This window comes from Anolis carolinensis, chromosome 4 (assembly GCF_035594765.1).
Source record: "Anolis carolinensis isolate JA03-04 chromosome 4, rAnoCar3.1.pri, whole genome shotgun sequence".
Lineage (NCBI taxonomy): Eukaryota > Metazoa > Chordata > Lepidosauria > Squamata > Dactyloidae > Anolis > Anolis carolinensis.
In genome coordinates this window covers 59,152,687-59,174,347 of record NC_085844.1, presented here as the reverse complement: position 1 = coordinate 59,174,347, position 21,661 = coordinate 59,152,687, and the positions used below count along the sequence as shown (strand labels likewise).

The window sequence follows — 21,661 nt, the reverse complement described above, 5'->3', positions numbered from 1 at the left end:
GTCGGACACGACTAGACCTTTACCTTTACCAATTCCCCTCCCCCCTGTGTTACTGATTAGTTTAGTTTAGTTTAGTTTTATTATGTCTTATGTCTTATGTCAACATAGGATTAACCTGAACCTGTGGGAAGAAGGAGCTTGCGATCCCACTCTTCTCCATTGTTGTTTTTCTTATGTGAAAAGTGATAGCTTAAACGCACAGAATACATGAAGGTTCTCCATACACCAAAAAAGTTAAAAAATAATAATCCAGTCATGTAGAAAGGATGCATGCATACTAGAGGCTGTGCTTTGAGACTATAAAGTCTGGGAATGGTGCCTCTAATAAATCTCCAAAAATTCAGTTAACACATGTATGGGTATAAAGAAAAACATGGGAATGAAAGCTACATGGGACAGATGAATAGCTTTAAATAACTACCTTTTTTACCAAGACTGCAATACAGGATAAAATGGAGTTTGAACATAGCATGTAATTCATACTGAATGCCCACTCCTAAAAGAGTGCTAACGTATGAATCATATTTAAACCTATGCCATGCCAAGTCTATACTTGACTTTTTAAAATACATAATAAGCAGAAGATTGCTTTAGAAGGAAGAAACAAAACAAGCCTGAAGCTTTTGGGATACAGATATATTTATTTTTGGAGTAGCAGTGCCTTGCGTGACCTCGAGGAGACATGATGAAACACAGCATTTGTAAATGACAGCTCTTTGAACTGACACGGTGGCATGTCCTGTGTGATGTGGTTTGCTTTTACCTGGAAACCTATTTGTTTCTTTTGAAGTCCAGCACAACAAAAAGACATCAATAGTATAGTAAGCTTAAAATTCTGACTATTGAAAAGATTCAGCTTTCCTCAGAGATTCTTTATTTTTTCAAGTTGTACATGTTTTATTAGAGTATCCCAAAACAACACAGATTTTAAATGATCATATGGGAGGGAGGTTTTCCTACCCAACACTGCACACTTACTCATTTCCCCCTTTTCTGACTGAATTTTATATACAAGGCCTATATTCTCACAAATGTGAATGGCCCTTTCATTTAGTGCTAGTATGTTTCAGAGCTTGGAAAAGTTTATTTTTGGACCAAAACTCACTGACTCCTCCAGCTACCATGTCTGGTGGAATGTGAGAATTGTACAAAAAAAATTTCCACTCTAGTCAGTTTTCCTAAGATCTCTGTGTAACTTTTGTTTTCTTGCCTTATGTGGCATTCATAGTTAAATGAAGGAATGTGATCAAATGAATGAATTACTGAACATTTCACAGCTTAGGCTTATTTATGTTATCCCGGAAGTAAAGTACTTCATTCAGTTAAACTTAACTCCAAGTAAAATGCAACGCATTCAAACCTCAGCTAGTTTACAGAGTAGAATTTGCTTTTGAGGCATTATCTATATTCTGAGAGAGATGCACTTGAACCATTCCCTGAGAATTAGTCTATAGTGAAACAATTTGGATATGTTTATAACTGTTTATTCAGCCCCATTCCTACATTGTTTTAAAAATAAAACATGTATTCGGTTTGTTATTGGGTTTCATTTTTACTATATACAACATCTAGTCTTGTGCAATCCAGGTAAACTGCAATCCGTTTCAGTGTTCTGGATTTCGATGGGGGTACTGATCCATTTTTTGGGAGCCTCCCAAATTCGACAGGACAGAAATTCGTTTTCAATCCAGGAAGCCAAAATATTTTTTTTTCTATTTGGCCCATTTGTGGCAATGGGGGGACTTCCCACAGACTCCCCTTCTCGTCACTTTAGGCATCGTGTTTGCTCTTATATCTTTCATTAAGACCTGGATTAAAATCATCAAAGTTAAAATACTACCCTTTCTGTGATCCTTTCCCTTCTGTCTGTAGAGGAGACTGGGTTTAATGCTTCATTAAAGCTATTTCTACTCTAGAGGAGATAGGAGCTGCAGGCATGCGAGCTCTCTCCCTGCAGCAGGCAGTTTTCTAAGGCATTTTAAAGAGGTTTAACACAAATAGACCACTTATATACAAAATAGAAAATAAATAAATTCAGCGAATAATTTGACTGTTATACTTACTATACTGTTAAAATTCACAGTAATCACAAACAATATTGTATGGGTTTTGTACAATCACTCTGTAATAATATCGACGCCATGTGTTCTTATGTTGAGTTGAACATGAATCAGCCAATCACAACTGGTTTTAAGGAGGTTTCCCATTTCCCAGGAAAGGAAGAGGGATCAATCTGGAGGTATCCTACCCTGGGCTTCCTTTAAACATTTGGATTTGGAGGTGCTGGAGTGGTGCCTTTCCCTCCCCCTCATGCTTTTACTTCTAGCAGCTGCCTCCCTCCCCGCACTCCATGTGTAACTGAAAGCAGCCAGTTTTCGACATCCACTGTTTTGTTGCGTCCCATAAAAAATGGTGGCAGAGCCCATGTCATTACGGTCTTCTGGAGCAACCAAACCAAAGAAACATCCATAACAAACCATGCATAAGCCTACAACATACTCCTTTCAATATTAATGTTGTTTCCTTCCACTCCCATGAGAACCTTTGCAAGTGGCTTTCCAAATTAATCTTGTTTATCTTAATTACCAATAACATTTATCATTCCTGTGAAAAAATACTTTGTAATGCTTTATACCTGCTGTCGTCAGATCATTTACTTTCCCCTGCACAATGTCATTCTCTATTCACATATACATATATTGGCCTAAATGTTACTCAGAAGCTCCTCTTACCTATTCTAACAAGATCTCAGGAAGTATAATACAGGTAGCGTCATGAATAAGGCATATCACTTATATGAATCTTTCATATTTTCTTCCTGGCCTTGTCTCTTTTTGACTTTTATTAAGCCTAACATAGTTTTGTGTGGCTTTGCTCTCTAAAAAGCAGAGATACCTTGGTGTTTGGACTTTTAGAATCCCTGGCTGGCTTGAAAATTACTGATATGTGTCAATTAGCAAGATAAAATGAAATATGGTTTGAATTTCTGTTATTCCGGCTTCTTTTGCTTGAGCTTGGTATGTCCCAAATCCACATGAATGTTCTTACCACCTTTTTTGTCCAGTTCATGTCTACAAGCTGCCTGTCGACGTTCACACTTCATCCCTCTTTGTGTAGCCCTCAGATGTTACACTTACATTAACCACATCTGTTCTGAAGAAGCTGTATTGATTTATTGTCAAGTATGTGTTGTGGCTAATATCAACTATCAGATTTTATATCTTTTTACAAGTTGTGGAGAATGCTAAAACAATGGGCTGCATCAGGTGGGGTAGATGCGTTGGAAAGTTGCAGTATTTGCTGCTATAGTTCTCTGGGGGGATTTTTAATCTTTAAAGTGTTCCAGACTGTTTCTTAGAAAATTCCAACACCAGCTGCAATCTTTTATTTCTCAGCTGGATTTCTTTTAATTATGAGGTGTATCAGAACAAAAGGTCTTTTTGGGCCCATCCAGATAGGCCCAAAATGTAGGAATCTCCTGGTGAAAATGAAATACTTCAGAGTAATCTCAGTTATTCCAAATTAATTAAATACTCCATTAGATCTGGGCCTTCCTGAAAGGCCTGGGTCTAATGGGGTATTGGGCCTGTGGGGACTCGCTTCCCGGTTGTCCTGGAACGACACCATTTGCTATCCCAAACCTTTTGGGCTCCTAGAGTCCAAAGGTCCGGGATAGTGCCCAACCCCTCCCCCAAACCCCCAAAGTACCCCTAAAAAGTAAAAAACAAAAACCTTACCAAGCTGCCATCATGGCCCTCCTCACACTCTCCTGGCGTGCCAGTAGACCGGGGGGGGGGGGGGGAGCTGGGTAAGTGTTTTTTTTGTTTGTTTTTTTTTTTTTTACTTTTTAGGGGTTCTTTGGTGGCTGGGAAAAGTTTCTTTTTTTAGTTTTTAGGAGTACTTGGGGGCTTTTGAGTAGCTGTAGCCACCTTCCCTGGGAAAGCCCAGGTTTTGGGATTGTGGAGACTTAAACCCATGCCAAAACCATGTCTGGAAGCTCCCCTTGCTCTCCTCTCTCACTTATAAACACTCACTCATTCTTTTGCATGCCTTTAAGCATGTCAGTAGTTCTAGCACGGTTGGGAGATGGGAGTTATAGTATGGTCAGCATCCAGAAGATTCTCTCAGTTAACTCTTCAATTTCTGCTACTATACAAATCCGTTTTCAAGGGGGGAGAGGTTATTTCAGTATAGAGTAAGTCTTCATCAGTTTGGATCCAGTTTAAATCCATCTTAAATCCACTTTAGGGAGGGGTCTTTAAACAGCTCAGCCAGACAGGTCCTGGGCTTCACCAAACTACAAACCTCAGAATTCTGCAGGAGACAGAAACTGGATTTAAAGTGGATAAATGATCAAATGTGATGAGGTCCTTAGTGGCTTTCCTTCCCAAATGCTAGAAAACAACTGACAGCTGCTCAGAGAACTTTTGACTATGTCCTCTTTTTATTTTACCAAACAAAATAGGTAAGATCCTATTTTACTGTAGTGGGGCATAATATTCCATAAGAATCCTCACGTGGCTGCAAGCTGGGAAAGACTTGGAAAAATTCTCCCTCTTCATCTTCCTCACCCCACGTAATCAAACACATTTGTTGCTTTGTGTCAGGAGGGAATCCGCCCAGCTCACGCCCCAGACACCACACAATTTTGGGAAATATATTTTGCTGAAGGTAATGGATACTTTGGTGCAGAGTACCAAAAAAGATACTTTTGCTGACCTGACCCTTTGTGAAGGCAGCAAAAGTCACTGGGAGGATTCCTGCCATGAAGCCCAGCTCAGGTCCCTGACTGATGCATGGAGCCTTTGAAGCAGCCCACAATAGCACACATGTTCCTTGACCCTTGCCTTTTCCTGGGCAGTGCCATTCAGGAAGAATGGCTCAGGCTATGACCCATATTGTCACATTTTGGCTATTCAATGACAATTTCACTCTCTGTTTTCATCAAGTATAATCTTACTAAAGTGAGCATAATTGCTGGATTAAATGTCAGCAGTCAGGTTCAAACTCATTTTATTTTTATTGAAATATTTATTGAAACTATTAAAACTATTACATGTTGAGTATCCGTTATCCGGACTAGACATAATGAGATATCTTAGAGATGAGACCCAAGTTTAAATATGAAATCTAGACTGACAGTAAATTTATACAATATTTTTTAATAATTTTGTATATGAAAAAGTATGTACATGCAGTCCCCAAGTTACAAACAACATAGGTCCTGTAAGTGTGTTCTTAAGTTTAATTTGTATGTCAAAGCAAGCACATTTGTAGGTATAGCTCCAGAGATAGATAGATAGATAGATAGATAGATAGATAGATAGATAGATAGATAGATAGATAGATAGACAGACAGACAGACAGACAGACAGACAGACAGACAGACAGACAGACAGACAGACAGATGCTTTGGATAACATAGGGAGGGGTTAACACCCCAGTGGTGTTTGTTTTGCTGTTTGTGTCCTTGATCATAAGATTTCGCCTCACTGTTTGTCCCTGTAAAAATTGGGTTTTGAAAAATTTGGCTTGTTGTGGAAATAAGGATTGGTGATAAAGTTTCATTAGAGACACCTTTTCCCCATGATAACTCTTTCATGAGTGAGAGAAATCTACTTCCTATTGTCTCATCCTTGTCCTTAATTATGAGTAGTTCGTAAGTTGGATGTTTGTAGCTTGAGGACTGTCTGTATATTCTTTTTCAGATAAAGGATGTTCGCCTGTATGTATAAAGTTATAATCACCTCTTTAGTAAAGGTAAAGGTTTCCCTTGACATTAAGTCCAGTCTTGTCCGACTCTAGGGGTTGGTGCTCATCTTCATTTCTAAGTCGAAGAGCCGACGTTGTCCGTAGACACCTCCTAGGTCATGTGGCCAGCATGACTGCATGAAGTGCCGTTACCTATTGATCTACTCACATTCGCATGTTTTCGAACTGTTAGGTTGGCAGAAGCTGGGGCTAATAGCGGGAGCTCACACCGCTCCCCAGATTCAAACCACTGACTTTTCGGTCAGCAAGTTCAACAGCTCAGTGGTTTAATCCGCTGCGCCATCAGGGGCTCCAACAGTCTCTTTACGACCTGCATTTCTCTTGGGAGTTGCATTTTTCGTATTCAGCTATAATGCAAAGAGCAGCTTACTTCTTCCTACCAAATCAGTGTAGGAAGAAGTAAGGCTGTGCTATTTATCCAGCCAATGTCATTGCAGCTGCACACATAGCCTAGCCTGATGAAGTCACCCGTTTATAAACCACATACTTCAGGGAAGGTTGCTTTGTTCAGCTCCTTTCAAGATGGGAAAAGAGAGCAGCATGTCATACTTCTTTCATCTGAGAAAATAAATGCTTGGGCATAGGAGGGCTGTGGAATCTTATTTTCTTCCATGATTGGGAGAGTTTCTTTCAAGGTTTGCCCTGTGATCAACTAACAGGAGGAGAACTGCTGAGGGGAAGCAGGCTTCAACTACTGGGGAAAGGATATGACTCCTGGCTGCAAGCCCAGGCTTGGTCAGTAGATCAAAGGCTTCTTGCTTGGCTTATGGTGCATTTGGAAGAGCAGCTGCCCAGTAGCTTGTCAGCATCCCGATTCCCTGTTTCCCTTCCTTTCCGACAGCAGCCAGCTGGTTCCTTTCCCTCCCCGTGTCAGCTATTAAATTGTCTCTGCATCTTCCTTCTGTTGGTCCTTGCTGCCTTGCCCTGCCTTTCAAAGTGTTCCATTAAATTCAGTCCCCGTTGGTTTCTAAAGATTTGTGCTAATGCTCTCCTTTGGTTTTGTCACAGAGTGATGCTTTAATTTGTTATATGGGTTGGCTTTGATTTCCCATGTAAGCTGTTATTTAAGAAATAATGCTGCCACAAGAATACTAGGAGGAAAAATGAGACACTAAGTGGTCCCTTTCACACTGTACAACTAGAGCACTATATTTTTCTTTAAATGCTATAGCTACATCCTGGGGAATTGTGACATTTGTAGTTTGGTGAGGCACTAGAGCTCCCTAATTCTACTAGTTCTTCCCCAAACTGCAAATCCTGAAATTGAATTGCTTATTGCCATGGACATTAAAGCAATACACAGTGCTATAACAAAGTAGTGTATGTCTGTATCTAGACTGCCATTTTATTGAATATCATTTGATTTCTGAACTTCACTTTTTAAAGACTTTTATTGAGTGTAAGTGTTCCATTTTGCAGATTTGTTGGATCCAGTCTCTCACTATGACTGCAAGATGATATTGACCAATCACAGACCACAAAATAAGGACGCAAGTCGTAGAAAGCTAGGTATGCTTCATTTCTGTGTAAGATAATAGGAAATCTAACCTTCTTGCACTACAGTGGGATATTGTAGGGTTCCAGAATCATTTTCGTGGCAGGATCCACACAGAAATAGAAATGCAGTATAGACATACAATATTTTCCATTTTAGCCACTCAGACTGCTGTGTTTGTTTTGTAAATAAAAATGTCTAGGATAAAAAAATCACAGAAAACCTATTTATTTTTGACATTGGGATCCTCTCTGAAAATGTAATATAATACACATAACACCATGCCATTCATTGAACTATGATGTAGGAAAACAGAAATACTGTATTTTAGCTGTTAGTAGATAACCACATACAAGGAAAATTGAAGGGTATTTTCCATTCAGGAAGCCACTAGATTTTTTCAGAGTAGGTTAAGAAATATTCCATAACATAATAGCAGTTAGCATTTTGTTCCATTTTATCAGATTTTATTTGACTTTGATTCCGCTTTGTATTTTCTGGCTTTGTTTGCCTTAGAACCACACCGTTGGCTGTGTGCACAAACACTGCATTGGAACTGGGATATTTTTATATTCTGGAATATTTTTAATTTCTCATTTGGGTCAGTAAATTGCAGTCTAAATATTGCAGAGGGTTTTAGAACATACTGTAATGTAGCTAGTCTTCAGACTGTAAGCCTGGAATATTTATTCTAATTTCTAGAATGTTGTCTTCCAGAGAAAACTAATCTTGCATTGACTGCTTTGAATATCACATTACTATTTAAGAAGGTGGGGGGTGAAACGGATGACAGAGAAATGTGATGTAGAGCATGCAGCTGTTTCCTGCAAGCCCACAGGGGACAGGAGAGAGGTTTCCTAAGTCATGCCTGAAGCATCAGTACATGCAGCACACACCTTTTAAGCCATAAAAAAACCCTTTTGCAGCCATGAGGAATCTGTCAGTTGAAAAAGCATTTAACCTGTCATAGGTTCTATAGAGTTTTCTATGAATGAGCCTGCATGTCAGAACAAGGCATGTTTCATTCTGGCATGTTTGAATGAAAATGTAGCCAAATTACACCCTTATAGTTATCACTGTGAATGCACCATATCTGCCTCTTTTGTGATATGACTTAGACTAGCTATGTCTTGAGCAGAATTTGGTAAAAATTCAAGCACTAGGATGAAATGTATTGAGATTATAAGAAGCATTGTTAAGATTTTTTAGAATGTTTTGTCATATAGGCTAGAACTTGTCAATAATCTCGAAGAAAGATTTGGAATTACCCCTTGTATAAATCATACAAAGTAGAAAAACTGCCAGTGATATTCATTATGACAGAAGTACATATTATCAGATGCCATCAGTGAATTCTTAAAAGTCTAAGTATTTCCTGTTGTTATTAGTTGCCATCCAGCCATCTTCAACATATGGTGGCCCTATGAATGTGAAACCTCAAATACACTTTATTACTATAAACTAAATGCCATCGCTTTCTTGGCTGATTCATTCTGTCTATGATGTGGTCTTCCTCTTTTCTTACTGTCTTACGCTATAGACATAAAGTGTTCTGAAGAGAATTATATTACTGCTTGTTATACCAATGTTGAACTGTGATTAAAAAACAAATGTATAAAGTTTGTAGTAGTTCTCTCCAGTTCTGGAAAGTTATGCTTGGAACCATTCCTAGATTTAGAGTTACTTCATTGCATATTTAAAAAGTATGTTTGTTAATTTTTGGCGCTGGCCATCAACCTATATACTAGCTTGGGAACCCGGCAGTGCCCGGGATATTAGAAGAAGGCATTGTTTGTTTTGGGGTAATAGGTAATATCACTGAAGTTTGGTCCAGATCCATCGTTGGCAGGGTTCAGTGCTGTCTGGATAAGGGTGAACTACAACTCCCAAATTCCCAGGGCAACCCCCCCCCCCCCCCGCAAACTCTTCTAGTATTCATAGTTGGCCATGTTGGGTCTGTGTGCCTAGTCTAGATCCATCGGCGGCTAGGTTCAGAGCTCTCTGGATAAGGGTGAACTACAACTGCCAGATCTGAGGTCAGTCGCCACCAAAACAGGCCTGTATGCACAGCTGGCCATGTTGGGTCCGTGTGTCAAGTTTGTTCCAGATATGACGTCAGCTAAGTTCAGTGTTTTCTGGATGCAGGCGAACTATAACTCCCAAAATCAAGGTCCATTCTCACTAACCCCTGCAGTATGTTCAGTTGGTCATGGTGCTTCTCTGTGCCAGGTTTGCTTGGGGGTCACAGTATCAGTTAAGGTACTGCAAGTCCCATTATCCATGGCAAGTGTGGTCCAGATCCATTGTTGGTTGAGTTAACAGTGCTCTCTGGATGTCGGCCAAGTACAACTCTTGTAAATCAAGGTGAATTCTCTCCAAACCTCTTGTTCAGTTGCTGATCAATTCCTCTGTGCATTGAGAAAGGATAGGAAAGGGTTAAGGGAGAGGCAGTGGGCAGGGTCATGCAAATTAAGGAACCCTGGGAATGTCCATTCTGGAGAAGAAACAGATCACTAGGATGAAATTGTCCCTTGAGTGGGTGGCAGGATGGTGTTTGTGGAGGACACGGGCAGGGTTTGGGCTACATGTTCATGGCGCTCACTGCATGTCAGTGGAGGGAGGGCCATAGGTGCCTCCTGTTCAATGGAAACTATAGCTGTTTGTGGAGGTGGAAGGCTGTGTAAGTGGATGCCTCCTCCACATACACACATATATATATATTTCACTTCTATTATGTGTATTATAGATAGATACAAACACACACACCTAAAGTAATCTTCATGATAATTTACAAAAAGTCAAGGACATAAATCAATATGGTTTCCACAGAATTTGTCCACATTATGTGCAACCTCATTCATTAGTAATATTGCTGAAATTTGACTCTGTTTCATATATACACCCAGTAGGGCAGAGTGTTAGAACTATAAAGTCTACATGAAAGTTGCTACAAGAATACTATAGAAAATTGTTCTTCCTGTGGATGAAGCTATAGCCTAAATCAATTTTTCAATCCCACTTTCAATAGAAATTGGTAAATTTCATGATGTGTATTCTATTGGAAACTATCAGCTGAATTTTTGTTTATGAGTGATATAAGCAAATCACACAATATTGGATATCATTTTTATTATTATAACTGATCTCCACAAGAGAAAAAAGCCTATCATTAAATTCACACAATATTGCAGCTTTATGAGACAAGTCAATAAATATTTGTGTGTGTTTGTGCCTTCAAATTGTCTGTTGACTTTGGGGCAACATCATGAATTATTCATAGGGTTTTCTTATGTAAGGAATTCTCAGAGATGGTTTTGCAAGTTCCTTCCTCTGAAATATAGCCTACAGCAACAGGTATTCATTGGTGGTTTCCCATTCCATCTGGAATGTTTTATGGCACTTTCTACAGCATAGGTGTACAAACAGTTTCAGCCTTCATCTCACAAATATCATGAAGCTTAGACATCTTAAGCAATGACTCAGAGCACTACTTGGGACCCATATTTGCTCATGTTTTCATGTGACCAGGTGTTCTTTTTTCATACCAGACCGTCTGGTATTTCCACTTTTCTTTGGGACACTGTCCATTTTTCTGCTTGAAATACACAAAGTGGGTCTTCTTTTTCTGTTTGACTTAATATTTAAAACCATCTGAAGGCAAAACAGTAACTTGGGTATTCCACTTCATGATATAAATTGAAGCCTCAAATGAATCTGGAAAACAATGGCATGTGGGGAACTGAAAAAAGTAGCTCAATGGCCACCCTGGTGGGGAAGATATAGAAACATATAGTCAATTTTTTACAAACTGTGGAAAATACTCTAGTTTTTGAGAGGCATTTGAAATTTCAGCTAAAATTTCAAGCTCACCAAGAGTGTCCTGCTGCTTCCCACAAGTAAAAAAGAGATCACAATGGGGCAGAAAGATCTATCAGTTTGAGTCCTGGGCACTACTGTTCTTGGATGTGGATTACAAGAACATCCTCACCATGATGGTCCCTGGCAGCCTCATATTTCAAAGGCCCAGACCCAGAATGAAGCCTGTTGTGGCTAGTGAGAAGTGTGCAGATTGAACTAAGGCCTAATGTGTATTTATCCAATCATTTATTTAATTCATATGTTACTTTTCTCCTCAATTGGAATCTAAGGTGTCTTCCAAAGAGAATCAGTCAACAAAAAAAATTAAGAACAATTAAAAATCACCATCCTAACCACAGAAAATCATTTGAAAGACATACAAACATTAAAAATTCCTTGTTTAGTCATTAAAATCCTGTGTAAGCAAAAGGTCCAAATACTATAAAAGCATCAGATCCCATTTGATCTTGGAAGCTAATCAGAGTCAACCCTGTTTAATACTTGGATGGAAAATCACCAAAAATAACATGTGCTGTAGGCTTTATTTCAGAGGAAGGAACTGGCCCAAAACATCTATCTCTATCTCTATCTCTATGGGAATTTGGCACACAAACACACACTGCCCAGCAGTTTAAATTACAGAATTGAAGAGTTGGAAGAGACCAGAAGGGCAATCCAGACCAACCCCTGAAAAACTGGTAACCAGTGAAGTTGCTTTAACAAAGGAGTTAGATGCTTCCTGTTAGCTACCCTCAGTCAGCATTCTGGCCGCAGAAGTTTGGAACCACTGATGTTTCTGAACAGTTTCCAAAGGCAGAAAATGAGATATAATCAAGGCATGTCTTAAGAAACAGACTCAGCTGGCACACTAGTTTTAGCTCTGAAAATTTAGGCCTTGGCCATTACTGAAACCTAGGCATTTGTGCTCAGAGTTGATTCCAGAACAACATCCAACCTCAAGTCTAAAATTGAATCCCATCCAGCACAAATGGAGTCTTGGGAAACACAGCAGCATCCACTTGGTATATCTAGAGTATGTTTGGGGCTTTTTATGGGAGTCCTTTAATTCATGCCCTCTCCGTTGTATTAAGATTGGACATAGGAATCCCCAGTGGTGCAATAGATTAAACCCTTGTGTCAGCTGGACTGCTGATCTGAAAATTGAGTTGCTGACCTGAAAGTTGCTGGTGCGAATCCAGGGAGAGTGCGGATGAGCTCCGTCTGTCAGCTCCAGCTCCCCATGCGGGGACATGAGAGAAGCCTCCCATAAAGATGGTAAAAACATCAAAACATCTGGGCATCCCCTGGGCAACGTCTTTGCAGACGGCCAATTCACTCACACCAGAAGCGACTTGCAGCTTCTCAAATTGCTCCTGACATTGGGGAAAAAAGTTGACTGGACTTTAAGAAAGAAATATGTCTTCCAAATACCATTTTTCATGCTGCTGCTCCCTACATATATGCACCTTGTTTTTAATTTTAAAAGGTTCATTGTCAATGCTGTGATAAATTGAAATGATTGATTTGGAGCAGAAACTTGGTGGGAAAGTAACTGGGAACATGAAGGGGAACTTATTCAGGTTGGCATGGGAGTAGGATTCAAATTAATTGCAGAATTTATTTAGATCCATTTGAAAAGGAAATGAATTCAGACTGCCTTCATTGAAATTTGTTGTACTGTATAGCAATTAGTCCTAAATTTGCCCTTAAACTTACAATTTAGTGTGCATACTTTATTAAAACTTGTATTTTTCTGGAAACTAAATTAATGGCCAACCTATTTTGAAATCTAAGTTTCCCTTCTAGCATGGATTCATTGTACCTTATGCAGATGGTCCCTGGGCTTCATGTAAACATGGGAGGCTACCACCAAAAATGGGGGGGGGGGCATGAAGAGTAGCTTTAGGGGTTGTTGTGTGAAAATAGAAACAAACTCCTGTATTTTGAATATTTTCTGAAAGAAATCTTTATTTTAAAATATGCCACTACCTCCTTGTTTTAAATAGGGAGGACATTCTTGAAATTTAAATTGTTGCTAACATTTATGGCTTGACTCAACCTGTGATAAAAAGGCAAACCAAGCAGTAAAGACCTCCTGTGGGTTTTCTTTTCTTCTTTTGTTCAACAGAGATAAAAGGAATTGCTAGACAGCAATGAAAATTGTCTTCAAGTAAGAGAAACCACACTGCTCTGGTGCCAAAATTTAAGCTTGCTCAGGAAATGGTAAATTAATCAGGACTCTGTATACTACTTGATAAAATCTCAGGAAATATGCAAGGTGATAAATGCTGTTTTTGCATATTTTTATTTCTCTACTTTTTTTTGTTTCCCTGTGATCTTCTCTAGGTACTAAAGTCCTTTTCCCAATTCCCATACTGCTCAATGGCTATTTTCCAATAAAATTAATTGCCTGTTGTGTAACATTACACCTTCGGTGTCTGTGGTTTCTGTTCACTCTTCTCTCTAGAGACCAATTCCTTGATGTCTGCTCTTAGCACAACTTATGGGAAAGGCTTCTGAGTCTTCTTGTATTGTTAAGAGCTTTGTTTTGTTTCTCAGTTCAAGGAGCCATGTGTCTTTGTGATGGGATGTGCGTTTTTTTCTTTGTGAATGGGGAGAAAGCCAGGAGTTGATCTTTTAACAGGACTCGTTTTTTCCAGAACAGGCCCTCCCCACATTAGCAGAAATCCCAAATGCTCTTTTTCATCTGCAGCCCTGTCAAAACGATTACTGGAAGTGGTATTACATCACTTTCTCTCAGCTTTTTAAGAAGGAATTTAAAAAAAGGAATAACAGGGGTCACATTTCTGACATATCAGGGAACAGCTAGATATATGAACAGGGAAAAAAATTACAAGGGGTGAAATCATGAAAGAGAATGCAATCTCAATTGCAAAGTCTGGAGGAGACCATTGCTAGATACAGAAATACTGTCTTTTGTGAGCTATCCAAAGATCTACCTGTAGATTGAGACCTGCCTTTTGTTCTCCACTGGTGGTGGTGGTGGTTGTTGTTGTTGTATGCCGTCATGTCATTTCCAACTTATGGCAACCCTAATGTTACCGACATTGGGTGTCCACATTTAGTCCGGCGTCACTAAGTCAAATAGAGTTTTCTTGGCAAGATTTGTTCAGAGGGAATTTGACTTTTTTTTTCCTCTGAGACTGAAAGAGTGTGACTTGTATATGATCGTCCTGTGTGCTTTCATGGCCAAACAGGAATGTGAACCCTGATCTCCATTGCCCGGCACTCAAACCACTATGCAACACTGTTATTTTACATTAAATTAGAGGATAGCCTCATAGTGTAGTTTTGTAAGTAGATTCTTATAAAAACCCTTATCTTTAAAAAACTATTTGGGGCTTATTTTGCCACCGCTGTGAAAAAAAATTGTGTACCTCATAACAGAGGAATGCATTTCAAAAGACTTCACTACCATTTCCTTCTTGTACAAAACGGAGGGGAGGGGGGATTTAGCTTAGCAAACCAAGCAAAAATGTTGTGAGTTTATTATCCTTAAAAAAGCACCAGTATTGAAATTCTATAATACGTATTTATTGGATCATGAATCAGTTTTCCCGTTCAAAAGCAATGCCGTTCATTCAGCTGTGAAATCTTTAAGCTGTTGACAGCCACAGAAGTATTGAAGTAGAGAAATGTAACCCAAAGCCTTATAATAACATAAGAAGTCAGCCCAAAAGTTGATGATGCTCAGTAGGTGCAAGAATCAGTAAATGTTGTTTGAAATCTCACATGCAGTGAACTGGTCTTTGGAGAGCCCTTGTTATGCTGTTACATAAACATGCCTAAATGCATGTTTTTATAGATACCAGGGACGTATGGTATCTCAGAGAAAAAGATGTGGGCTTTTTTTTTTTGGTTTAGTTCATTTGTTTAAACTACAAGGTTGACCTGACACCCACTCAAGATTTCATGTATCCTAGGATCCCAATCCTTTCCTTTCCTTCCCAAAACAATAGGGAGTGTTACTGACTTGGCGTTAGCCAAAGACTAAACAATAGGGGATTGCAAGCCCTGATTTATTGGAATGGTTTTCTCTGTGCCCCAGGGTGATTGTAAATGAATTGTCAATAGGGCTCCTTTTTTGTGCAGATGGCATTCAGTCGGATAGCTAGGAATTTGTTGCCCTGGGCAACTATATTTGTTGCCATCACTAGGTGTGTGCATATGTGAGAGAGTTAAATCCTTTTTAGGAGAGGGACTAGAATTTGCTACAATTGGGGGAAATGACAAATTATATGTAGAATAATACTATAAATGTGGGGGGTTTTTTCTTACAAAATACTTAGCCCCATGGCCTTCAGTGCTCCTCCCACCTCTCAGTTTCTGAAGTGGGGCCAAATTATTGTCTCACAGCAACAAGAACAAAGAATCTTCTGGCACTTATAAAGACTAACAAATCTATTTTGGCATCAATTTCTTCACTTTTTCAGATGTTTGATAGAAGCAGGAAAAAGTAAACTAGGAGATGAGGAAAATGCAAAAATTGCAAGCAATGGGGATTTTGTTAAAAGTTAGATATCTGCTCAAGAATTACAAAGTAACACTATAAACCTTTTTGACATCAATATCTTAACACTGGCTTGATAGCAAAAGACCAAATTTTGTTTGTGTAGTAGCATGGTCTAAAGTTTTCTTTCTGTATTTCTTTTGCTATCGAGATGAAATTAATTACAAAACATTTTAACTGTTTCTCCTCCCAATATTTGGAAGTTGCATCTGGGAAAGTAGATCTAGTCTACAAAATCTTATAGTAGCAACTAGATTGGAAGTGATTGACTTCTTTCACTAGCTGATAAAACATCTGCACTAAATATATCCTTATAATATCCTAAACTGCTTGTTCATAATAGTGGATAATTCTGCCAGAAACCCAAAGACCTGAGGCCTTTGGTCTGCTAGATAGAATAATTTTTGTGTCAATAACTCTCAGCTCAAACGTATTTTCTAACCAATTTGCCTTCTCTTTATTTATTTCTCAAGAATATCCAAAGATTACATTTCATGTTCTTCACAATTTGAGTAAATAGGCAGCATGTAACTTTATGTTACATGCTGCCTATTCTCCAATATAATTTGGCAGTAAATCAATATTTCTTACTGGTTATCTTGTGCATCAACCAAATCTTATCAGGCATCTTCCATGAGTGTTTCTTACCATTAGGAAGCTCACACCCCACCCCTTTTATAGTAGTCTGCATTCCTCCTCAGGCAACTTCACAGACTTATAAAAGCAGCTGCTGGTGAGGAATGAAGATATAAGACTGCCCAGGACTCAACAACAGTCCATGTGAGAAAAATCTTGGAATCTTCATGGACAACAAGTTGAACATGAGATAATAGTGTGATGCAGCTGGTTAAAAAAAGCTAATGGGATTTTGGGCTGCATCAAAAGGAGTATAGTATCTACTAGATTGAGAGAAGTCGCCTTTGTATTCTGCTTTGGTTAGACCTCACCTGGAATACTGTGTCTAATTCTGGGCACCACAGTTCAAAAGAGATATTGACAAACTGGAAGGTGTCCAGAGGAGGGCAACTAAAATGATCAAAGGTCTGGAGACCATGCCCTATGAGGAGCATCTTAAAGAACTGGGTATATTTAGCCTGCAGAAGAGAAGGTTGAGAGGAGACATGATAGCCATGTATAAATATATGAAAGGATGCCTTAAGAAAGAGGGGGCAGACTTGTTTTCTGCTGCCCTTGAAACTAGGACTAGAAGCAATGGGTTCAAATTACAGGACAGGAGATTCCACCTGAACATTAGGAAGAATTTCCTAGTGTGGTTGAAGTTTCCTTGGAAACAGGCTGGATGGCCATCTGTCAGAGATACTCCAATTGTGGTTCTCCTGAATGACAGGGGGTTGGACTACTCTAACTCTATTATTATATGATTCTGTGATTCTAGGATGAGTGTTGATGCCAGGGGAAAGGGCAATACCGGCTAGAAATCTGTTTCTCAGGGTCCTCCTCCCTTGTCTGGTCAGTGTACTGTACTCTTACAAGAGCTACATGCAATGCTCTCTTGGATAAGCTGTTGTCCTAGAAAAAATTGCTTTTCCCAGAAAGGTCTTTGAAATTATCAGTGCTTTTATGCTAAGATGGGAGGCCCATTAAAAGTATCCCAGTGTGTCTGATGGTGAATTTCTCATAAACTAGGAGGCATATGTTGTCTTTTTGCATCAGGCATAGCCATGTGAGATGGACTGGGGGGACTGATCCCAGAACTGCAGAAGCAGTCCCGAGGTAGGTCCCCACAGACCCCATACTCCATTAGACCTGGGCCTTTCAAGAAGGCCCGGGTCTAACGGAGTTTCAAATGAATGGAGTAATCAAATTTAGGGTTTACTTGCTTTGTCCTGAATAATTAGCTTTTACCTAAGGCAACACTTGGACACCTCAGGTAAAAGTCCAACAGGGCCCTCAAGTCTGGGTTTTGGGCCCTGTCTTGAAGCGCTCCCAGAGTAGCTATGAATATAACATAGCTGCAAGTTATTCCTTTTTATGCTTCTTAGGTAATGTATGCTATTCCGAAGCACATTCAGTATTACTTCTTGTTATTAAGTGGGCTTAAAAATATTTTAGTCCTCTACTTCCTTCTCTACTTGATGGTTGGCACTCCTTGTTCTGAATTCCTATTGTATGACTAAGTTATTTGGAAACCCAGTACTAGTTGCAGGAAGAAACCTCCTTTTTTCCATTAACATAAATATTCTCTGATCAGGTAACATAAATGTGATAAGGGCTGCTTATTCAGACACGTTAAGAACAATAGAAAGACCATAAGTAATTTTTATTATCTTTGCTAATGCAGCTCAAGGAAACTCAAATGTATTCCATGTCAAAGTGTGTGTGTGTGTGTGTGTTTTCCTTGTGATGATAGATAGCCTCACCTAGCATGTGGGCGAAGGAACAAAAGGGATTAAAAATACAGTTTGCGGCAACCAATAATTTCTTCGGTTTACCGGAACGTTTTAAAGTTAAACCAAAGTTCTACACAATTTCCAGAACTGAATCTTATCTTAATTTTATAATATTATATCCTCCTGACTCAGCAGCATTTTATGTGAATTACTTGTTGTGAAGACATTCTCTCTGCATTGCATACCTCTATTCATTCCTTCAAGTTTTAGCCTGTCTCCCCTCAGAAGGGACTCAGGACAACACATAACCTCTCCCACCCCTTTTTTGTATCCTCAAATTAGCTCTGGTTGAGAGATAGTGTTAGACCCACTACTTATCAGTAAGCTACATGAGATCTGAATACTTTACATCTAAGTACCATGATAACACACCAACAATGTGATCCCCAGATCTACAGAATGTGCAGTGTTAGATCCAACTCAAGGTCTTTCTTTATGCCCCATTGTTTTCAGAATGATCTATTTTGAGTAATCCAAGGGGCTGACTCTTCATAAGAATTTTCAATTGAATCTGTTCATGAATCAAAGAATATGGGAGAAGGCTTAAAAGGAGAAGAAATACAGTAGATGCAATGCAAGCAACAAGCATGAGAAGGAGCCCAGTGTCCACAACAAGTGCTTAATGTACTAATACCTGTTGAGGGAGGGAGGATCCTGAACCAATAAAGCTGTTTTGTTTCATAGTGGAAGTCGAATAATGTTGGAGTACATGTCAAACTCTTTCTCTCATTCAAGAAATATACATCCAGGAAACGCCAGCTAGCAGCACAGAGATCTAGTCTCCTTAACGTTTGAAGTGATTTTTGTTTAAAGACACCTGGTTCACACTACAGTTTTACAGCTCTTTTGTGACCTTAAACTTCTATAGCTGCATCCTACAAAATATTGTTGTTTGTAGTTTAAAGGTGTCCTAGAGTTTAGTGACAAGGAATACCTTACAAAACTACAAATCCTGGAGTTACACGGGATGAATCTGTAACAGATAAAGATACTGATATTGACAATATCAAAATATTTTTATTCAGGCAGACTTTTATAGCAGAAAACTTTAAACACTAACCAGGGAGTGCTGTACAGAGTTTTAATTATGTGAACACTTTTTGCTTGTTTTAAGTGATTTTAACTGACTCGATTTAATTATTATGGGATCAGCTCAGCTTTAATATATACTATGTAAGTTTGTAATTGTATTGTTTTTAACGTTGTAATCCACTTTGAGTCTCAATCAAGAGAGAAAAGCAGGATATCAAAAATAGAAATATATACTGTGAAAGATGACCAATACAGCTGTGTGAAGGAAACTACTGCTCTTCTCACTTTATAGTCACTGAGACTAATAAAGATGCAAAGGGCTCTCCATAAATCTGCACCAGAGCTACTTTTTTGTTGAGTTTTTCTTTGGTTTGTTGTTATCATTGTTATAGCCATCTTCTCTTTGTCTTTAAGACAGTGATACTTACTGCCCATTCTGAATAGATAGGCTTATAAGCCTTGACACACTCCATTGGCTCTACAACAAAAAGTGTCGAATCAGCACATTTCCCCTTAACTATATTGGTAAAACCGTTTCCCAAGTGTTGCCATTAGCATAAAACAAAATGCCTTTTGAAGAATAAAGGGTTGCCATGTCTCAAGTTGCTAGGTTCTTTGAAGCATTTGGAAATAAAACTGAGGCATGCAGTCTGCTTGCTCGCCCCTGGCTTGAGTCCCTTAAGGCTTCTGGTCAGTTTTGACATTTAGAAACATGTGCTGAACATTGTGGCTTTTAAGCATAGTTTTGCTGTAACTTCAGCAAAGGAGTGGCAAGTGGCTTGCATCATTTCCAGTAATGAAGGGCCTCAGGGTCCCCCCTCCTTGCATTCGATCTGTCTCTGAGATCAGTACAGTCAGCTTATACAAATATGACTCAAGCAAAGAAAGGGTTTTGCATTAACTTGTTTCAAACAGTCTTTCTTTTGTGCTTTTCTCTGGCTTCTCATTTTGGCATGTCAAATTTGCTGAAACATTGGGTTATTTTTTATAAACTCAATCCTTACCTGAAAATAATATTGAGAGACCCAGAACAAGCTAATAGCTGCACTTTTAAAACAAAATGTATTATTTCTACGTTCCCTCTTATTGCTGTCATAATAAACATGTTAGCTTGAATTCATCACCTTTAGTTAAGTAGAAAATGACTGTGTGCTGCTTGTTAAACAGTTGGTATTTTGTGTAGTCGAAGGCTTTCATGGCCAGAATCACAGGGTTGTTGTATGTCTTTCGGGCTGTGTGGCCATGTTCCAGAAGCATTCTCTCCTGACGTTTCGCCCACATCTATGGCAGGCATCCTCAGAGGTTGTGAGGTATGGTTTATCCATACCTCACAACCTCTGAGGATGCCTGCCATAGATGTGGGCGAAACGTCAGGAGAGAATGCTTCTGGAACATGGCCACACAGCCCGAAAGACATACAACAACCCAGTTGGTATTTTGTTATATAATTTGGAAGAGGTGAGCAACTGCAGAAGGCTAGGGAGCCACATTAAAAGGCCTAACAAATCCCCTCTGCACCTATTCCTACAAAAAAATGTTGCCCCCCAAATGCCCTCTTGAAGACATTGAGGTATGTTATTGGGTCTCCGTGTGTAGCTTTTTTAGCCCTTTTTAAACAACAAGAAGTGAGCAAGGAATTTGTATTCAATTAAATCAGTAGTCCCCAACCTTTTTTTGATCAGGGGCCACTTGACCAGAGCCCACTTTGATCAGGGACCATTTGACCAGGGACGAATCTCCAACATTAGTACCAAAAGGGTTATGAATCAGTTTTTGGTCAACTTTAGATTCGTTTTGGTTATTTGGGGTGCTGATTCAGAAAATTACTTTGGATAGACCACATCAACTCTAATTTCTGATACAGAACATATGCCATCCAGTAGTCGCCATCTGCTCGCCCACAGAAAACCATATTTAATAATCTAGAGCTGATGTAGTCTATCCTATGCAATAGTCAGCTCAGCAGAAAGGAGTGGAAATATAAATAAATAAATAAATAAATAAAGAGGAAGGAGATTCACGGACCAGATTTTCATTCTTGTGGTCCACAGTTTGAGAACCACTGAATTAAATCAACAGGGAGAAAAGGGAAGGAGAGGTCAGAATCTTGAACTGAAAATTATTTCCATCTTCAAATGGTTCAAAAAAAGCATCTTCTGAGAGAAGCCCAGGCTGTACCAAACACATAGATAAATTGTGTCAGTTCTTCATTTGGGATTTTAAAAAGTTAAACAAGGCTATGACAGGGATTTCAGACCTCCAAAGTTCATTGCAGTATAGTGCTCCTTAATGTTGAGTAGCTGCCTGTTCCTGCAATATATTAATACACAATGCAAACTAATCCTCTGACATTAATCTTGCATCTTCTGAACTGAACAGCAAGAATTTTAAAGAAAGGCTTTCAGGAAGGAAGACTAGCAGCTCAGCTTTTCTTGGCATTGTTGTGTGTCTTCAAATAATTTCCAACTTACGGTGATCTAAGACAAACCTATTATAGATAGTCCCCAAGATACAAACATCCAACTTACAAATGATTCATAGTCAAGAACAGCGGTAAGACAA

The 21,661-nt window shown here is 39.1% G+C and overlaps 1 protein-coding gene across 8 annotated transcripts in view; it reads left to right on the top strand.

Annotated features, from left to right (window-relative positions):
• dlgap1 (DLG associated protein 1) overlaps positions 1 to 21,661 on the top strand; it is a 365,633-nt gene that overhangs the window by 308,245 nt on the left and 35,727 nt on the right. For 7 of the 8 annotated variants that reach the window (XM_062980474.1, XM_008108692.3, XM_062980473.1 and 4 more), the window contains one exon: positions 7,192 to 7,281. The exons of the other annotated variant lie outside the window; for it this stretch is intronic. In XM_062980474.1, coding sequence (XP_062836544.1) covers positions 7,192 to 7,281 — 90 coding nt within the window. The remainder of the gene's footprint in view (positions 1 to 7,191; positions 7,282 to 21,661) is intronic. 8 annotated transcript variants of the gene reach the window in all.